This window comes from Camelus bactrianus, chromosome 22, assembly GCF_048773025.1.
Source record: "Camelus bactrianus isolate YW-2024 breed Bactrian camel chromosome 22, ASM4877302v1, whole genome shotgun sequence".
In the NCBI taxonomy this organism is placed as follows: Eukaryota; Metazoa; Chordata; class Mammalia; order Artiodactyla; family Camelidae; genus Camelus; species Camelus bactrianus.
Genome location: NC_133560.1, coordinates 24,742,578 through 24,762,758, shown reverse-complemented (window position 1 = coordinate 24,762,758; position 20,181 = coordinate 24,742,578). Strand labels below are relative to the sequence as shown.

At 39.0% G+C, this 20,181-nt stretch overlaps 2 protein-coding genes and 1 pseudogene across 2 annotated transcripts; 2 read left to right on the top strand and 1 right to left on the bottom strand.

Annotated features, from left to right (window-relative positions):
* Positions 1 to 205: 205 nt before the first annotated feature.
* LOC105068424 (zinc finger protein 426) lies at positions 206 to 5,026 on the top strand. The gene is made up of 5 exons (XM_074350696.1): positions 206 to 1,291; positions 1,813 to 1,939; positions 2,544 to 2,624; positions 2,855 to 2,946; positions 3,408 to 5,026. The coding sequence occupies exons 1-4, from the start codon at positions 1,160 to 1,162 to the stop codon at positions 2,938 to 2,940; spliced, it is 426 nt and encodes a 141-aa protein (XP_074206797.1). The 5' UTR covers positions 206 to 1,159; the 3' UTR covers positions 2,941 to 2,946; positions 3,408 to 5,026.
* An 11,445-nt stretch (positions 5,027 to 16,471) lies between these two features.
* On the top strand, positions 16,472 to 16,816 carry LOC105068354 (large ribosomal subunit protein P1 pseudogene; annotated as a pseudogene).
* Positions 16,817 to 18,421: 1,605 nt separating this feature from the next.
* Positions 18,422 to 19,351, bottom strand: LOC105068422 (olfactory receptor 7C1-like). Its single transcript, XM_010954286.3, has one exon. The coding sequence runs from the start codon at positions 19,259 to 19,261 to the stop codon at positions 18,422 to 18,424; it is 840 nt and encodes a 279-aa protein (XP_010952588.2). The 5' UTR covers positions 19,262 to 19,351.
* Positions 19,352 to 20,181: the final 830 nt, after the last annotated feature.

Sequence of the window (20,181 nt, the reverse complement as noted above, 5' to 3'; positions counted from 1 at the left end):
AGAAGCATTACTACAGACACAGAGGTCATTATGATGAAAGATTCTGTTTCTCCAAAAATGTAAGTGCTTTCCAATACAAATATAATGTATATAGATCATGTATATAATGAAAATATTTTCAGTACCCACAATAAGCAAAAATGAAAAATATATGAGTATATTTTATTTTACCCTGAATATGCTAAAATATTACTTAAACATTTAATCAGTATAAAAATTGAGATACTCTACATTATTTTCTTCACTTGAAGGGTTCTGACTTTACTGGACACTAAAGTTTTATCCTATATACTTGATTTCTGTTTAGATCATACATAATTTACAGTCGAAAAGAGTTTCAATGTTCAAGTTGTTCCAAATATATAGGTAAGCTATAAGCTCCTAATGAGGTATCTGGTACATGTCCTCAGTGAATAGCAATTGATGTTACTGATATTCTTGTTATAAAACATACGCTTTTAGTAGATTTCACATATGTTACCTGCACAGAAAGAGCTAATTTATGATGTGTGATTGATTACCAATAATTGTTGATTAATGATTGATATGAAGCAGGGCTCCAGATAACCCAATCTCCAGGGGGATGGAGATGGCCATATCCACTTATATTCATAAGCTGTCCTGACATTATCTTGGCATCAAGGAAAGGAATTTTTCAGGCAAATTTCACCATCTTTGCAGCATGACAGCCCATGACATGGACCATAATAAGTCCTTGTTAATGCTCTTTTTCAGGACCTCTACTTTAGCTTCTGCCTTCACAGTATAGAGTTCTTTGGTCTGGGCCTGAGTGGTCATGCTGCTGGTTCATCTAGGAAGAGCTGAAGTGGGCTAGAGGACGCTATTCTCTAAGTCAGCTTTCTGGTATATGCATTTGCTAGAGTTGCTGTATAATCTTATTTATGTGTTTTTATTGCCTTGACAAATGAAGAGTCACATTATCAGGTCTTAATTTTCCTTACCTGTAAAATGAAGCCATTACTCTTTTCCAGATGGGCAGCATGGCTCCCCAACCCCTTTTCTGGCTCCACATGAGACAGGGCTACTCTGGCATTTCACAGCAGTAGTGTATATTTGCTTGAGATTTCTTGAATTTTCAGGGATATTAGGGGATTTCAAGGAAGAATGGAATGACTTCTGGGCAGTGAATGTGGGAATTATGGTCCTCTCTGTATGCTTATGCCTTTTTTCTTTTTTCCTAGGTGTTCTTTCTAAGAACCCTTTCTGCCTTCCTGAAGAAAAGATAGAGGGAGAAAGGATGGTGACTGAGTGTTTGACAAATTGTTCTCAGGTAAGAAGAAAGTGTATCCTTTTACAAAGTGGTGTACTGCATCCACCAGATGGACCATTTGTCCACATATTGGTGACAAGATTACCTTGCATAATCTCAGTATTTCAATTATTACCCCCTCATATGATTCTCATGATAGACTGCACAACTCTTACTTTGCTCTGTGCACTGACAGACAAGGAAGATGAGAATGTGCATTTCTCAAAAAAGTTTATTCATTCATCAGCATTTACAAGTGTCTGCAGTTTTCTCAGGGGTTCCTGAATGAAGGAAAAAAGACAGAAAGAAATTTTAGGCTAGTTGGGCCAGATGAGTTCATGTGTTACAGGTTCCACTATAAAATGAAGGATATCAATCATGAGTGAGTGTAATTAGAGGAGAACCGAGGACCAGTGTGTCCTGGGGGAGATGGTAAGAGTCCTTGAATCCCTCAGTTGCCATGGGGTGCTACATCTTCATTTCCCAGTGAACATTGGTGGAGGTGTTACTTTACTGAATCCAGCATGTGTGTAATGCCTTAGGATGCTGTGACCTTTGGCGATGTGGCTGTCAACTTCACCCAAGAGGAGTGGACTTTACTGGACCTATCTCAGAGAAACCTGTACAGAGATGTGATGCTGGAGAACTACAAGAACCTGATCACCACGGGTAAGGCCGCCACCACTCCTGTAGCCTCCTACTGAAGAGGACAAGGTGTAATGTACTTCTTTGTTCCAGGATGGGTGATGTTAAATCGGAATACAATGGGCATTAACACACTGTCTTTCTATGAATGGATTTTAATTTGGGTGGTTTTTGTAAAAATATGACTTTAGGACTAACAGTATCACTGTTACTCTCTTAGAAATGTGCATTCTCAGACTCCACCTTTGACCTACTGAATGAAACTCTGGCATTGGGTCCCTGTCATCTGTGTTTTAACAAACACTTGAAATAATTCTAATGGACACCAAAGTTTGATAACCAGTGATGTAGTGGTTTTGCCATGAGAATGAAAATCTTTTTTTTTTCCCCACTTTATTTCTGTTTTCCATAAAAGCCTTAATGCTTTTTAAATGCATATATATACATCAGAACTGGGTTTCAGGAGCAGAGATAATCTTTTGGGGGCACAGAAGGAGGGGATGTTTGCCTGTTTATCTCATTTAAAATAATTTTACTACATTCATTAGAAGTATAGAATTTGATTCATGGATGGTCTGTCATGATTTATAGGACCTATTTCTGTTAATATATCTTTCCTTGTGAATAGGCTATAAGTCGTTCAAACCGGCTCTGATCTCTTGGTTGGAACAAGGAGAGTTTAGGACAGTGGAGAGAGGAGCCCTCCAAGGTGAGCAATTATGAAAAACTTCTGTGGTCAATGAAAGCTTCCATGTGTTTGGGATTATAATGAGGAAACTTGTTAAGAAAGCTAAGATCATTAGTCTCCTGTTGTTTCTTTTTTAACTTTCATTTTGTTGTATACTCTATTCAGAACTTGTTTACTTTCTTTCCCTGATAATATTCTAACCTATACTACTTCCTGCAAGTTCTTACACTGGTTACTCTCTTTTACTTTAGAATGGGAAATGAATCAAAAAGTCAAAGACTCCTCAATTCAGCAGGATATTTTAGGGGGAGAAACACCCAATGGGACAGAAATGTGAAGAATGGTAAGTTTGAAATGATATTTATTATTTTACAATTCAGAAAAGATTGAGATGTTCAGTAAAAAGATCACCACAAGTGATAGATATTTGGCTTAAGTGGCATTCACCCAGAGGAGAACAATGGTTTTGGTGAGATATTCTGAATGTATGAATTTGGGGATACCCTAAACTTAGGTTGAAACTCATGCTTCAAAATTCCCACAAGGACTCATTCCCACTTATATAACTAGACATTGAGTTTTTAAAACAATTCCATGAAAATGTACAGGAATCTTTTAATATGAGAGTAGATGGCACATCATTCTAGCAGGATTCCATCATTCAACTTAAATCAACAGGGCAGGAAGTGTATGAATGTAATGGAAATGTTAAAATCATCACCATCATCGTAATGTTTCTGTTTTGAGATGGACAGAATTGAGACAGAGAAGTCTTTGAATCATCATTCATCCATTCTTCCACAGGCAAGAAACCACAATGGACTGGAACTCTATGACTGTAAGCAGAGTGGGAAAGACTTTAGTGAACATTTGTGCCTTAAGACACACAAGAGAACTCAAAATGAAGGGGACACTTATGAGGATAATCACTGTGGAAAGAGCTTCCTTACTGTGCAGAAGAAACCGTCTACTGGAGAGAAACATCCTGTGTTTGTTCAGTGTGGAAAAGCCATCAGTGTGACTCCAAATATTGTGTATGGGAAAACTAGCACATCAGAGAAAGCCTTCAAGGCAGTGATGGTGGGAATGCCTTTGTTAATGAGTCTTACCTTCAGGCACAAACGAAAACTCAACAATAGAGAAAAACTCTTGTGAATGGAAGGATTATGGGAAAGCTTCTGTTCACTCCACGTGCCTTGGTATACATGTGCAAACTCGCAGTGCTACCAAACATGAATGTAACGAATGTGGGAAAGCTTATGCTGCATCCTCAGGCCTTAGGAGACATATAAAAACTCACACTAGGGAGAAGCATTTTAAATGTGACAAATGTGGGAAAGCCTTTGCAACGTCCTCATATCTTATTAATCACTTTGGGACTCACACGGGAGAGAAGCCTTTTTGAGTGTGATGAATGTGGGAAAGCTTTTGCCAGGTCTTCACACAGTATCACTCACGTGTGTGTTCATTCTAGAGGGAAACCTTATAAATGTACAGAATGTGGGAAAGCCTTCCCTTTTCCTGAAAGCCTACACAAACATGTAAGTAGGTATACTGGAGAGAAACCCTATAAATGTAAGGAAAGTGGGAAAGCCTTCATTACTACTTATCATCTTAGTAGACATTTAAAAAGTCACACACTGGAGAGAAGATCTTTGAATGTACGGCATGTGGGAAATCCTGTCGCAAGTTCTTGATGTCTTAAAAATCACATTCAAATTCACACTGAAATAAAATCTTACAAATGTAAGGCATGTGGAAGAGGCTTTCTGTATTCTTTCTACCTTAATGTTCACATGCATAGTCACACTGGAGAGAAACCCTGTAAATGTGAAGAATGTGATGAAGCCTTTGATACATACTCATACTTCTTTAAACATAAACAAATTCACTCTGGAAAGAAACCCTATAAATGTAAGGAATGTGAGAAAGCCTTCATTACTACCTAACGTCTTAGTAGACACTTAAAAAGTCACACTGGAGAGTGGTCCTTTGAATGTATGGAATGTGGGAAAGTCTTTCCTATTTCCTCAGGCCGAGCGAAACCTAAGAATTCACAGTTGAGAAAAGCCCTATGAATGTAAGGAATGCGGGAAAGCCTTCACTTTCCTCAGGCCTAGCTAGGCATTTAGTGATTCATACCGGAGAGAAACCATACAAATGTAAGGAATGTGGGAAATACTTCACTCAAAACTCCAACCTTTCACGACATGAAAAAACTCATGGTGGTAAGAAACCCAGAATGTGAGCGATTGAGAAAGCCACCAGTTAATCCAGTTCATTGTACGTGTATGAAAAACCCACTGTGTAGAGAAACAACAAACATTAAAAATGTGGGCAAGCCTTCGGTTCTCCATTTCTTTTGATGTATTGTAAGAACTCACCCTGGAGAGAAATTTTATCAATGTCAGGAATGTGGGGTAGCCCTCAGTCTTCCCAACTAACTTCGAAGACATTAAAAGGCCGTACTGAAGAGATGATCTACTAGGGTAAAGAAGGTGGAAAAGCCATCAATTTCCTCACAACCCACCCTAGTAGGGCTCACAGTGAAACCATACAATTAAGAGACATGGGAAGCTCTTTACTATTTCCTCAGTGAAATATATATTCCTTAAAATATGGGATATCTTGCATTGCAGAGGAACTCTACTGATGTAAGATTTATGGGAAAACATTCTCCTAAATACAACGTTCATTTGTGACCTCACTGCAAAAAAAATTCATTAGTGTAAGAAATGTAGAGTCATCATTATTTTCCATTACATTGTTCCTCATCCTTAATAAACTTGGGCTGATTCACAATCAAGATAAAACGTAGGAAGTATAGGGTGTGGTACCCTAAGTTTGCATCTTAGGATCTTCTGAGATAGGCACAGCATGAATAATGCAGCTATGAATGGCTGTGCATGTGTCTTCAAGTTCCTGCATTCAGTTCTTTGGGTGAAACTTCTTTGGTTAAGCTGTAATAGCCAATATTCACTGGATACTAAGCCAATTCTATGTGTATCCTCATTCACTTTCAAATCTTACTGTATTATAGCAAGTGTGTTTTTCAGAAGGATGTTGAGAAGATGCACAAAATAGGGGGCTTTTGATACCCAGAAAGTCCCAAGTTTGGGTATCAAGATGTAGTCATAGCAGCTATCGCACCAGAGTACCTTAAATTTATGTTTTTGTTTTCCTTTCTCTCTTGATGCATATTTAATTACATTCCCTGGAGGACTGTATAATACATCAAGCAACCTAAGAGCCAGTTATCTTGCTATATCTAGGCAAAATAATCCTGAGAAGGATCTCAGTTGTCTGTTAGAATCACTGAATGCCTTCAGTGTGCAAGACTCTGTGTCAGATACTAGGGGAATACTGGTAACCAAAAAGCAAATAACACTGTCCATGATAAGCAAGACTCTCCAAAAGCAAGCAGATCCATCCTGTTGTGAGACAGCATGAGCTGTAATTCAAAAAGTGTTTCTAGGTAGAATTCAAAGATTGAGGTTTTTTGAAAGGTGAATCTGCTTAGTAATATTGTTACAAAATATATAAAACAATACTTTACAGAAATACAAAGAGAAATAAACTCAAAGTTCACAATTCCAGTGTGAAATTTAAACACCTTTCTCCCATATTGCTTCTCTAAAATACAGAGAAAAATCAGTTATGATATAGATTAGAAAATGATGCATAAACTACCTATATATGTGTGTGTGTACAGAATATTGTATCCAGTAGCTTAGAAGTCAGACAAGTGCTTGCTGAAGGGGAGGTGGAGGGAATGGATTGAAGTGGGAAAGAAGACCTTCAAGGAAAAGGAGTATGTTCTGGGTCTTGTTGAGGGTGCTGAATAATGCGGTTCACATACATGCAATTTTCAAAAGTTATTCACTAAATACTTAAGACTCATACATTTGTACATTAATGATATCGCAATGAAAAAAATTTAAACATTCCAAACTAACACACTTGTGGGCCTGTTCAGCACAAAGTATCCAGTTTGAGGACTGTGGTATCAAGTAAAAATCTCTAGGAAATAGACAGCTGAGTTTTACCTCTGACCCTATGTGACTTTAGGGTAACAAAAAAGCATTAGTAAACAAAAGACACTTAATGCTGCCTATGACATGCAAAAGCTCTCCAAAAAAAAGCAGATCCTAAAGCCAGACAACATAGACTTTATGTATATGGTTTCGGCTTCTCATCTCTGGGGTTATCATGATGGTGGATTTGGTTCATGGATAGTGAAATGTGGAACTTTCTACCTTTGTCATTTGAATACTATGGTGGAGATTACCATTTAGGCTGCTCTTCAGTTTTTGATTAAAGACTGGTTTATTTGAAACAAAGTGAGTTGACCTTTAGACCACAGAAGGTTAAAAGATATCCAATAAGTGAACATGAAGGAAATTGGAGGACTAAATGAATAAAAATAAAAGCAAAACAAAGTGATAAATAATGCCCACAGGTGGTTCTCTGAGAAGGTGCACATCTGAGGGAGAGCCATACACACCCAATACAATAATACAGACCCAATACACAGTTGTTGGAGAAAGTCTGACTTGACATTTCCCCTCTGCAGAGGAGAGGGGGAGAGAGCATAGCCAGATTTATTCGCTCTTTCCTTTATCATGTTTTAGAGATTTTTTTTTTTTACTCTGAGGTTTTAAATATGTTCTAGTACCTTGCCTACAAAATTGTTATGGTTTTATGGTTATGGTTCCATCCATCTAAGATTGATTTTTGTATATGGAACCAATTTATGTCTAATTTAATTTTTCCTCCAATGGACATAAAAATTTCATAGGGGTATGTGTTTAGAAGTTCAACTTTCTCTGCTGATCAGCAGTGCCAAATCAGCTGTTGAAAAAAATTCTGTATTTATTTGGGTATGTTTCAGGGCTTGATGTTGTTTCTTTGGTTAGTTGGTCTAATTCTCTGCATAAGTACCAGTGGTCCTTGTTAATCTAACTTGACTATGTTTCTTAATGCCTAATAGATCTGTTCCCTATGCCATTGTTCCTCTTTAGGAGTGTCTTACCTGTTCTTGGCTCCTTTTTAAAAAAATTTGAAATGAATTCAGACTTAAAAAGATCATAGACTATATAAAAGACTCCAGTATACCTCTATCCAGATTCCCTAATTTTTAACATTTTGCTACTTTTTCATTCTTATTCATTCTGTCTCCCACTCCCCATTCTGTTATTTTTTCCTGAATCATTTGAGTGTAAGTTGCATATATTATGTCTCTTTACCCCTAAAAATGTTCAGTATGTGTTTCCCAAGAACAAGAATGTTATCTGAGCTTTAGTCCGTATTCCTATTTTATCAGCTGTCCCTTTTCCTTTATTGCAGAATTTTCCCTTTAGTCCAAGGTCACTGCTAATGCACATGAATGATTCTTGATAAAATGAACCAGTAAATAGGATTTTAAAAGACCTTTGTAAACTCCATAGTAACCACCCACAGAAATACACAGCAACTATCATTACAGGGAAAATTTAGAACTATTCCTCAATGATTGAAGGATGCCTGGTATCAGTGCTGTTTTTCAACTTAGTATGGGAGGGCCTGGATGGTATGGAAAAATCAGAAAAATAAAAAGCAGAAATACATACTTGAGGAAGAAAAACAAAGTTTACAGAATAATGTCATTATCCTTTCTAATGTCTAACTAGGTCATCCCAGGGAGGAAATATTTGCAAATGATACAACCAGCAAGGGGTTAATATCCAAAATATACAAAGAGCTCATACAATTTAATATAAAAAAAATCAAACAAGTCAATCAATAAATGGGCAGAAGACCTGAATACACATTTTCCCAAAGACATACAGATGGCTAACAGGTGCATGAAAAATATTTAATATTGCTAATTATTAGAGAAATGCAAATCAAAACCACAATGAGGTTTCACCTCATTCCTGTCAAAATGGCTGTCATCAAAAAGTATACAAAAAAAGATGTTGGAGAGGATATAGAGAAAAGGGAACACTTGTACACTGTTGGTAGGAATGTAAATTGGCACAGTCACTAAGAAAAACAGTATAGAGGTTCCTTAAAAACCTGAAAATATAAGTACCATATATTCTAGCAATTCCACTCTTGGCTATACATCCAGAAAAAATGAAAATAGCAATTTGAAAAAAATACATGCACCCCATAGTTCATAGCAGCACCATTTACTACAATAGTCAACACATGAAATAACCAGAGTGCCCACCAACAGATAATTGGATTAAGAGGTGGTTTTATAATTACATATATATATACACACATATATATAAAATGAAATATTAGCCAAAAAAAAAATACTGCCATTTGCAACAATAGGAGTGGACCTGGAGAATATTATGCTTAGTGAAATAGGTCAGACAAAGGAAGACAAATACTGTATGTTATCACGTATATGTGGATCTAAAATAGAATACAAATAATGTGTATGCAAGAAAGAAAGAGACTCACAGAAATTAAAAACAAAATTTGGTTACCAAAGTGGGCAGGGACAAATTAGGGGTTTGGATGAGCAGATACAAACTATATATAAAAACAAAGATATACTGTATATCACAGGAAATTATAGTCACTATTTTGTAATAATCTATAATGGAGTATAATCTGCAAAAATACTGAATCACTATACTGTACGCCTGAAACTAATGTAATATTGTAAACCAACTACCCTTCAATTAAAAACAAGGACTTAGAGACGACTACTAAAAGCAACACGTGATTCTGATCTGTCTCTTTGCTCTAAAAGACATTATTGGGACAACCGACAAAATTTGAAAGAGATCTGAGGATTAGGTGCCCGTAATTATAGGGTGAATCCTGATTTTGATGGTTGTATTATGGTTGTGTATGAGCATGTCTAATATATTAAAGGACAATGTGATACCAGATTTCCAAATAAACCCCCAGTGGTTTGGGGTGGGAGTTCTTTGCTATGTACTTACTACAAGAGAACTTGTGCTTTTTCTTTTTTTCAAGATTAAAAAAAAATTAGAAAAAAAAATTTTAATGGTAAATAAAGGTCAAATACAGGATTAACTGAATGGAGGAGATAGATCATCTCAAGAATCAGCAGGCTTATCAATATGGAAGAATCATTGTAAGTGTGCCAGGAAGGTGAGAATAGGCAGGTAGAGAAGCTTTTCAGGAGCATCCCACGAGATGAAAACCCAACCCTACCCTCTCCTTTCTGAACTCTAAACCCGGCGCTGGGCCTCGTCCCGCCTCCAACACCACTTCCGAGTATGGGCCTCGCCTACCACGCGTAGCCACGCCTACAGACCAGTTTCCAGCCCTCACCTCATCCGCTGGGCCTGCTTCTTACACCTAGTCCCCGCGCTGCCCCGACCCCAATGCCCCTCAGTACCCACGCGGGAGAAACTGCAGTTTCCCTGCCTGCAATGGTTGAACTCGATCCGTAGGTAGAATTCCCGAGCCCCGCCCCCTACGGCCGAGGCAGGAAGCGGAAGTGGCGTCACTGGTCCGCGGCGGTCTTTCCCGTGGCTCTGCGCCCGGTGGAGCAAGTCACGTTAGTGAGTCGTCGTGTGGTTCGGCCTGTGCATGGGGAGGGAGATATGAAGGAAAGGCTCTGGGATGTAAGGAGCGTGTTAAAGGGCAAGTTTGGCCCTTCACCCACGTCCGCCGGGACTTGTGCCGCGGCCTTCAGCCTGGTTGGGAATTGCAGTAAGAGTGCGTCCACGCGGTGTTTTCATCCTCTGTGCTTCCTTGTTCAAAAACTTCCAGTGTGGCCTTTGTGACTTGAATCCGCGAGGGAAAGAATTTCCTCTGTTCCAGTCAGCGTTGCTCAGACTTCCGCGCCTCCAGTTATCAAGGCCTGATGATCACGCCATGTTCCGGTGAGTACTGTGGAAAAGTCTGTTCAAAAGGCCTTTTTTTTTTTTTTTTTTAAGTGCCAAAGATTGTTTCATTTGAGAATTTGGCTTTGTCTGCAGGCATTCTTTGGTTCTGAATATTAAACAGAAGTAGAAAGATGTTTTCTTCGGTTTCAAGGATGCGCGTATTTCTGTATATAAATTTAAACGTATGTAGATCAGTTTTTTGTTTTGTTTTGTTTTGTTTTAAGAATAGCGAGATACTCAACTACCTTGTCATCTGAAATTCCTAGGGCCCTGCATTCCCAGAGTCAAAACCGGGGCCTCCAAGAGATAAGGTGGAGGCTTTATGATACTAGTTCTTGGATAATTGAGTTTACAGTTAACTGGATGTTTGGACTAAGTGTTTTATCCCCACAGTTTTCTTTTGTAAAATCTTAAACCTCAAGAAAATTTGAACACCCAGTACAATGAATGTTTGTTGTAGTAGTGATGCAGGAAAAATGGATGTGGGGCGTGAGGAGGGCTGTGTACCAGGCCTCGTTTGAGCCCCTGGGACGTGCCCCACCAAGTGTGGGTCCTTGACTTTGCGTGGGAAAGAATTTAAGAGCAAGCCATAGTTGAGTAAAGGTAGATTTATTTAGAGATACTTGAGAAGGCAAGAGAAAGGCCATGAGGTGTGGGGGTTTGGTGCTCAGAGTAAAAGTAGGTGCACACTCCATAGACAGAGTGTGGGTCATCTCTCTTGAGGGGAAGAGAGAGAGGGCAGCCACGAGACGCCGTGTTGCCGGTTTTTATGGGCTAAGTGGCTTCATATGCTGAGTGAAGGACCAGTCTAACTAGCCTGGGGAAGAGGCCAGGATTCCCAGGAAGTTGGCTATTTCCCACTCTTTGACCTTTTGTGGCTAGCCTTGCGACTGCCATGGCGCCCATGGGCTTGTTGTTCACTGTGTTAATATATTACGATGGGCATGTAATGAAGCTCAAGTTCTACTGGAAGTCAAGTCTCCCACTATCTTGAGCCTCAAGGCCTACTGGGGGTTGAATCTTTTGCCATTCTTGTGTTACTTGCTGTGTTACTCCTTTATTGGCTGTGCCCTGCTCTCTTCCTTTCTCAGTAGATTCACTCACTTTCAGCATTTTGCATGTTTATTCTCTCTGTAGATTTATGAATACTTACTATGGTGAACTGTTTGGGAGTAAGTTGAAGATAAATTGCTTTCATGATGTAATATCATCTAACATCTACTCTCCCAAAATGGAACTTTTCCACATTGTTCCAACATGTGGTTTTGGTAGTTTTGTTATTTAAATTCAGTCAGGGTTTATATGTGACTATTGCTTATGTCTTTTAGTCTTTTTTAACCTAGATCAATTGCTACTGTTTGTCTATTATATTCATTATATTGACTCTTTGAAGAGTCACATGCTTTCTTTTTGAAAGTCACACATTTTGATATTTCTCCTTTTATTTTCAGTGTGTTTAAATGTTTCCTCCATGTCTCTTTTTTCTTGTGAACTGGTATTTGGGTCCAGAGCAGAGGTTGACAAACTTGTAAATTTATGCTATCCTATGATTAGGCATGCTAAGTTTGCTTATTTGCTTAATGTATGGATCACCAGAGCTCTCTGTTTTAAAGATGGACTTTTCCATAGAATAAAAAAGTCATATGTGGAGTGATATTTTGATACTCAGAATGTCGTTCCCTATCATTTATTTTAGCATCTGTTAATAACTTGCAGTGAATAAACATCTGTATATAGTTTCACATGATTTACAGGGTAAGCTCCTCATTTTGGCTTCCCACATCAAAGGCGAAAATATACATTTACTTTGACTGGATATTGTAAATGCCCTTCCACAGGTCTTGGGTCATTTGTAGTTTCTGATCAACTTTTGAAAAACATGTCTTAAATTTATTATGAAGAAATATAAGGAAAATTTTTTAGTTTTAATTTGAAGGTATTTGTTTTAAAAAGAATATCTTACTCACTTTCATCTTAAGTAAAATATACAAATACATATTCAGAAATAACAGTATTTTGGTTTATATTCTGTTGTGCACAGACATTTTATGTGAGTCTTATTTGATTTGTATGTTGTAATTCTGTTTTTGTGTTTCTCTTACTTGTGTTTATGTATACTGAAACATTTTTGTGGGGAATAGCAAATTGTTTGATGGTCCATAAGTGGTCAGTGAGATTATTTCTAAGAATGTATTTTATTTTACCTCATATATGTTAAATATTACATAAGCACGGATCAGTATGAAAAAATTGAGATCTTTACATTATTTTCTTCACTTGAAGCATTCAGTATTCACTGCACACAAGTTTTATCAGGTATATGTGTTTTTTTAAACACTTTTTTTTTACTTTTTTTTGGTGGGGGGAGGGAGGTAATTAGGTTTGTTTGTTTGTTTGTTTGTTTATTTAGGAGGAGGTACTGGGAATTGAACCCAGGACCTTGTGCATGCCAGGCATGCACTCTACCACTTGAGCTATACCCTCCCACCAGGTATATGTGTTTTGTGTTTAGATCATACAAAATTCATAATTGAAACAGTAGATTCAAATATTCAAGTTGTGAGCTTGAGTACTTGTGAGCTACAGTCTCCTAATGAGACATCTGGCTCATAATGGTCCTTAGTAAATGACAACTGATGTTAGTGATAGTCTTATATATAGGGCATACTGCTTTTGTAGCTTTCACACATGTTATCTTCAGAGAAAGAGCTAATTTATCGTGTTGGAAGACTGATAATTAATCTATTGATTAATGATTGATCTGAAGCACAATTTTAGATAACCTAATCTCCAAAGCAATGGAGATGGCCATATCCACTTACTTTCATTATATGCCTTGAAATGATCTTGGCATCAAGGAAAGGAATTTCAGGCAGATTTCATTATCATGATATACTCCACACCTCTCCGTCATGGGCTGTCTCTGATGGAGCATAATGCCCTGTCACTTCTGCCACCACATATTGGACAAAGTATGTTTCAGCTGGTACTGGCTATCAGCAGTCATGCAATGGAGATTTTGAGAGGATCCCAGGGATGGTGGGTGGAATGTTGACAACATCTACTACTCCATCCTTCACAGCACGATCAGCTCTAATAACGGTCTCCTCAAAAAGAGAGCCAAGTTCCAAACATTCCACATATGCATAACTACCATTCCAGATGAAACCTCCAGAGAGTCCCAGAGAAAAAAATTAAACCATGTGAGAAAACAACTCTTATTCTATTGTATTCATTGTTACATGTCTTGGGATCTTAGAGAATGTATCTTAAAACTGCCATAATAGGAAGTAAGGGTCTAACAGAAGAAAGGAAAGAAGGAAGGACGATCACAAAGAATGAAGCAACATCTGAGCTTTCCTAGGCAGCATATTACTATCAATCATATCAATAAATCATCTTTCAAATCTAGATTCCTACTTTGAAATTGAAAACCACATCTCTCTTCCTATGAAAAGTAGGATGGCAGAATCGGTGTCAACCAGCCAGGTCATAGTCTGAGGTCATAGTCTGAGTCAGTCTCAGTCTCTTCTTTTGAAAAGTGGGGTGAATGAGAGAAAGTATCTCAAAGAAATGTTTTTCAAGATGATATGAAGTCATACATGGGAAGAAACAAGCACAGTTCTGCTATGGTAAGCACTATGTTATGACTATTGTATGATTTTCATCCCATTTCCTCCGGGGAAAACAAGCACACAGCCAAAGGAGGGTGAAGAGCACCAACATTCAGGAGGATAAATTTGGTGGCAACCACGTCAGCACTTGATATGATAAGTGCTTTACATCTAAAGTTAGAAATTGTAAGGGTGGCTGCAAAAAAGCTGACCAAACATGGAATTTTATAGGCGGCATATATGAAAGAAATGTCAAAAGAGAATTACCAAGGAAGTTGCTGAGGAGAAATGTAACACAAAAACAAAAGTGAAGTCACTTTTGGAAATAGAAGAAATGAGCATGTCTTTTAGGGGAGAAGAAGAACTAAGAGATTTAAATTTGCAACATCCTGCCTTTGGGGCCCACAGTGTCCACTTAGTTCTGAGGCCTATGGCCCATTACGGACAAGGGGCTCCTCGATTGAGGAGCGTGGTTCTTGTGACATACAGTGGACACCTGATAAATGTGATCTTCTAGTCTTAACTTCTGTCTTGCGTGACTCCCATTAATCAATATTCCCCTTAAACAGGGGTAGCCGTCGAAGATGAAACTCTGGTCATTGCAAACACAACAGGTCTTTTACCTCTTTTGCCCTCATGCAGCACTTTTAATTAATGACAATCCCTGTGGCTCCCTTTCAGAGACTGCCTGCCAGGTGGATTCTTCCAAGAAGAGGGGAAAGCATATGAACTACATAGAAAAGAGGAGGAAACAAGATCACAAAACCATTAAAATAAATTACAAATCACGTATGAGAGTGTAGGCTCACGTGTTCATGCTTGCAAGTGAGGATGTGTTGCACTAAAAAAATCTCTGGAATTAATTGCAAAACAAGATTGATAGATTGGATTTAAAATATTCAAAGCTTCTATAAATCAAATTTGTAAAAACTGAAAGGCAAATAAATGTAAGGTTTGAAAATAAATGTTGGCGTCCTTTATGATAGAAGTTTCAGTGTTATTAATGCCTAGAGATTGCTAATTCATTAAAGAGGCAACAGAATTGAGGACCAATTTGCCCTGAGGAGGTGGGTGGAAGAGGCCTCTCTGAAATACGAATATTGAGCCATGAGAGGAAGAATGAGTAATTGTTAATAGGAGGAAATAGGGAAAGGGCAAAAATCAAAAGTAATTACATTATTTGATGTAATGTATGATACTTGATGATGTTGTGGACACTAAAGTGAAACAGTGACAACAATCAAACAGAACTAGTAAGTCCTATCAGTTAAGTTGAATCTGCTGCAAAAATAGTTATGGAATATCGTAGAAAAATCCAATCATATTAGGAATAAAACAGACAACACATGGTGCAAAATGAATCTACAGCGCGTAGTTAGTAATTGATCAGGCACAGGAAATTGAATAGCAGCCTACAATTGTGGGAGAGAGCAGAGACGAGGAGGAGATTCTCTGGGAAAATACTTTTATTGGGAAAAGGCTCTAGATTCCAAGGAAAGAAGGAAACAGCAAGAGCTGGAAAAGACTGGTTTCAGTAGAAACTAAAGCACCTTCGAAGTACAGGGACTTCACTATATAGACGAAATAAATACCTGACTGTCCCAGTCTCATTATTCTAGAGGTAAAGCCCATTACCCATTTTCTTTCCTGACAGATCAGAGTGTACAGAGAGGATATTGGTTATTTGGGAAATTGTATTGTAAAATGGATGTGTTACACAAATTCTTCCATTTACTTGAAGAGTGCAGTCTTAGTTTGGACTGCTGTAACAAAACAGCATAAACTGGGGGGCTTATAACAGAAAAGTACTTCTCATGGTTCTGGAGGCTGGAAGTCTGAGATCAGGGTGCCAGAATGATCAAGTTCTGGTGAAGACTGTCTTCCAAGTTATAGACTCTCTTATGGGTTACAGACGGTCCACTTCTCATTTTATTCTCACAGGGCAGAAAGCAGAGAGAAAAGACAAGCTTGCTCATGACTCTCAGAAAAGAATGAACCCAATCATAAGGTCTCCATCCTTGTGACTTCATCTAATCTTAATTACCTCCTGAAAGCCCTACCTCCTGATACAATCACATTGCAGGATAGGGTTTTGACATGAATGTTACGGGGACACAAATACTCAGACCATAACAAGTACTAATGGGGAAATGAGAGCTTCCATCGAGGATGTGAAGGGCTGCTATAAAGATCACTGCTACATTTATTTCCAGAGTGAACTACAATATAAAATAAATTCTATAAGGCACTCACAGAACAGATTCATTTTTCTTCCCCAAAGCAGCTCTTGCCATCAGTGAATCCACTGGAAATTCACTCTTGCTCAAGGAAATCCACCCTCTCATTAAAAAAAAAACAAAAAAAAAAAACAACTTATGAACTCTCCTGCACCATGGCCTTAGTCTCCTAGCTCTCCTGCATCTACTCGGCCCTCATCCTGCACAATGATGAGGTGATGGTCACGGATGATAAGATCAAAGCCCTCATTAAAGCAGCTGATGTAAATGTTGAACCTTTCTGCCCAGGCTTATTTGCAAAGGCTCTGGCCAATGTCAACATCGGGAGCCTCACCTGCGACATAGGGACTGGTGGGCTTGCCTGAGCAGCTGGTGCTGCACCAGCAGGAGGTCCTGCCACCTCCACCACTGCTGCCCCAGCTGAGGAGAAGAAAGTGGAAGCAAAGAAAGAAGAATCCGAGGAGTCTGATGATGACGTGGGCTTTGGTCTTTTTGACTAAACCTCTATAGTAACACATTGAATAAAAAGCTGAGCTCTTAAAAAAAAACTTATGAAGTTCCATGAATGACACAAAGGACTTTCCCAGCTATAAGGTTCTATAACCTGTTAGTCCCGGGGAGAGGGTCTAGCTCACTGGTAGAGTGTGTGCTTAGCATGCACGAGTTCCTGGCTTCAATCCCCAGCACCTCCATTAAAAAATAAATTTTAAAAGTATAAAAAACCCTGTTAATCCAAACTTATTTCCAAATTTGGTTTCATTCATTTAACAAATATTTGAGTGCCTACACTGTATTATAGACTTGCTACACACAGTCAGACCAAAGTTTGCCAAATACCAATCTTGGTTTCCAGGAAGCACACAGTCTAGATTTTTAGTAAACAGTAGCGAAGAGAGTAAATTAGTGAAGAACAGGACTAGAAGAAGTCTAAATAAGAGGTTTCAGATAGTTTCTTATCAATATAAGCAAAGGTATTTAGGCAAATGAGTGAATTTTATTTCCTCCCTGAGAATTGTATACCTTTTTTTCTTCCTAGACTTCATCTAGGAAAGTAAACCTAAATTTTGAATGACGTATGTTAATATTTGAAGACACAGCTTTCTGTGAGCACCATGTCAGTCCTTTCTATAATTGGCAGTGTCCCAGTTTTATTTTAATTGAGGTATGATACAGTAATATGCATGGATCTTAAACACATGAAGAACTTTTCTGATGTATTACACTCATGCAGCTACTTACCTAGTAGATCAAGATACAAAATATGTCCATCACCCAGAAAGTGTCTTTATGCCCTTTCCCAGTCAATACCTCCCCTCACCAAGGTGCCCACTGTTCTGACTCTTATCTTCATCAGTGGTTTTGCCTGCTCTTAAATTTCATGTAAGTGGAATCGTATAATATATATATTTTCATGTCACTCAGAATTGTCTTTGAGATTTGTCTCTGTTGTCATACGTAGTGCATAGCAGTAATCTGTTCTTTTTATACTGGCATGGAGCTTTCTGTATTTTGGTATACCATAGTTTATTTATCCATTCTACCAGCAATGGGCATTTGAATTATTTTCAGTTTGGTGCTGTCATAAAAACCACTGCTGTAAACCTTTTAAGCATTCATTTCTGTCAAGTATATACCTAAGAGTGGGGGAGCTATGCTGTAGGACAGGAGTATGTTTAGATTTGGTAGACGTGCCAAAGTAATTGCATCCATTTATACTTCGACTAGCAGTGTTTGAATGTTCTCATTGTTTCAAGTCCTTGCTGGCTCTTGGTATTTTCGGTCTAGCCATCCATTGTGGATATGGTATTTTCAGTCTGGCCATCATCTAGTAGATGAATAGATGATTATCTTGATACGTCTAATGGTAATGAGGAGGAGGCAAAGGACGAACATTTCTGCACAGGAAAGAGGAGATAAATGACACTAAAGGAAGTTCTTGGGAAGTGGTTGCTCATGGGTGTATAAACTCAGAAGAAACCCAAGTGATGAATTTCAGAAAAAGAGGGATAAGACATATGCTCAAAGAAGTCAGACTGGTATTTCTGACTGTCAGAGCTTTGATCCTTGCTTATCAGTAATTCTCTAGTCCCAGCACCCATGGCTCATCACAGAGAGAAGAAAGACCTGCTGGCCAGTTTCCTCAGGGCCCCATTCAGGTCCCTGTTCCTCAGGCTGTAGATGAAGGGGTTCAGCATGGGGGTGACCACAGTGTACATCACTGAGGCAGTTGCCTTCCTTGCGGAGGAGGGGGAAGAGGCAGAACTGAGACACACTCCTAACCCTGTCCCGTAGAATAAGGAAATGACTGTTAGGTGAGACCCACAGGTGGAAAAAGCTCTGGACTTACCCTCCACTGAGGACATTTTCAGTATGGAGGAAATAATCTTACAGTAAGAGAAAAGGATCCCAGTCAGTGGAATAAAACCTAGCAGACCACTCACAGAATACAGTGCAATGTAGTTGCTGAGAGCATCAGAACAGGCAGACTTGAGCACCTCAACCAATTCACAGAAGAAGTGCGGGATTTCTGTTTGCATGCAGAACGAGAGATGCAATACCATGAGACTGTGGAGGAGAGACACTAGGACACTGAGAGACCAGGAGACGAGAGCCAGCAGACCACAGAGCTGGGGGTTCATTATGACCGTGTAGTGCAGGGGGTGGCAGATGGCCACAAACCGGTCATAGGCCATCGCCAATAAGAGTAAGCTGTCCAGACACACAAAAACTGAGAAAAAATACATCTGTATGATGCAGCCTGCATAGCTGATGGCTTTGTTCTCTGTCTGGATGTTCACCAGCATTTTTGGAACTATGGTGGAATTGAAACAAATATCAGAAAAAGACAGGTGGGAGAGGAGAAAGTACATGGGGGTGTGGAGGTGAGAGTCAGAGCTGACAGCCAGGATGATTAGAAGGTTCCCAAGCACGGTGACCAGGTACATGGACAGGAACAGCCCGAAGAGGAGGGGCTGCAGTTCTGGCTCATCTGAGAGTCCCAAGAGGAGGAATTCTGAGACACGTGTTTGGTTTCCTGCATCCGTGTAGCTGATCATTCTCCCAGGTAACCAACAAAGCAGTGCTAATGAAAGCAAACAACAGGAGTTCCCAAATACAAAAATATTTTTATCCTCCCAATGACCCTCCCCCCAACATAAACAGAGGAACCCACATTTTTGAGTAACAATCTGAAATTCATTCACCTAGAGGATTACAAACACCATTATCTTGTACAGAAGATTTGGGGGAAAATCTATTCCTCTCTCCTGACCTTTATCACATATTAGTCATTGCCTTCAAGATCTGAATCAATATACCATCAACCTTTGTGGTGTCCTGCTCAGCTTCACCTCATTTCAGGTGTAGCACATCAATGGTTTGAACATTCTTCCTTCTTCATACCAAGCACTGAAATGGTAGTCAGATGACCATTAAGATTATAAATAAGATGAGCATATCTGCTGTCATCACCATCATCTGATTCAGAGTCTAGAGTCCTTTCAGGAGCTGCAAACCTAAAATCTTCAGGAATTTTTAACTAGGCTCTCCTCTCTTAGCTCCTACTTATGTCCATGTTCCTGGAATTACTTGACTGCTGGGAAAAGCCTTTTACATGTGCATGTATACACAGCCCTCTTTCTAAAAGCACTTGCTAAGCCCAGATGGATCAACCAGATTGTAGCAGGGAAGAAGATCTTGGAAGGATGGATGGTGAGAGGTCTCCAGAGATAGCTCTTGTTATGGAATCCAAATAGACCTTGGGTCAGCAAGACAATATTCTTCGTGGCCGGGGGTCAGTGAGCTGGGAGCAAAGGGACAGATAAGGGGCATTTATCCTTTTAGAGACATCCATGGTTGAATCCCC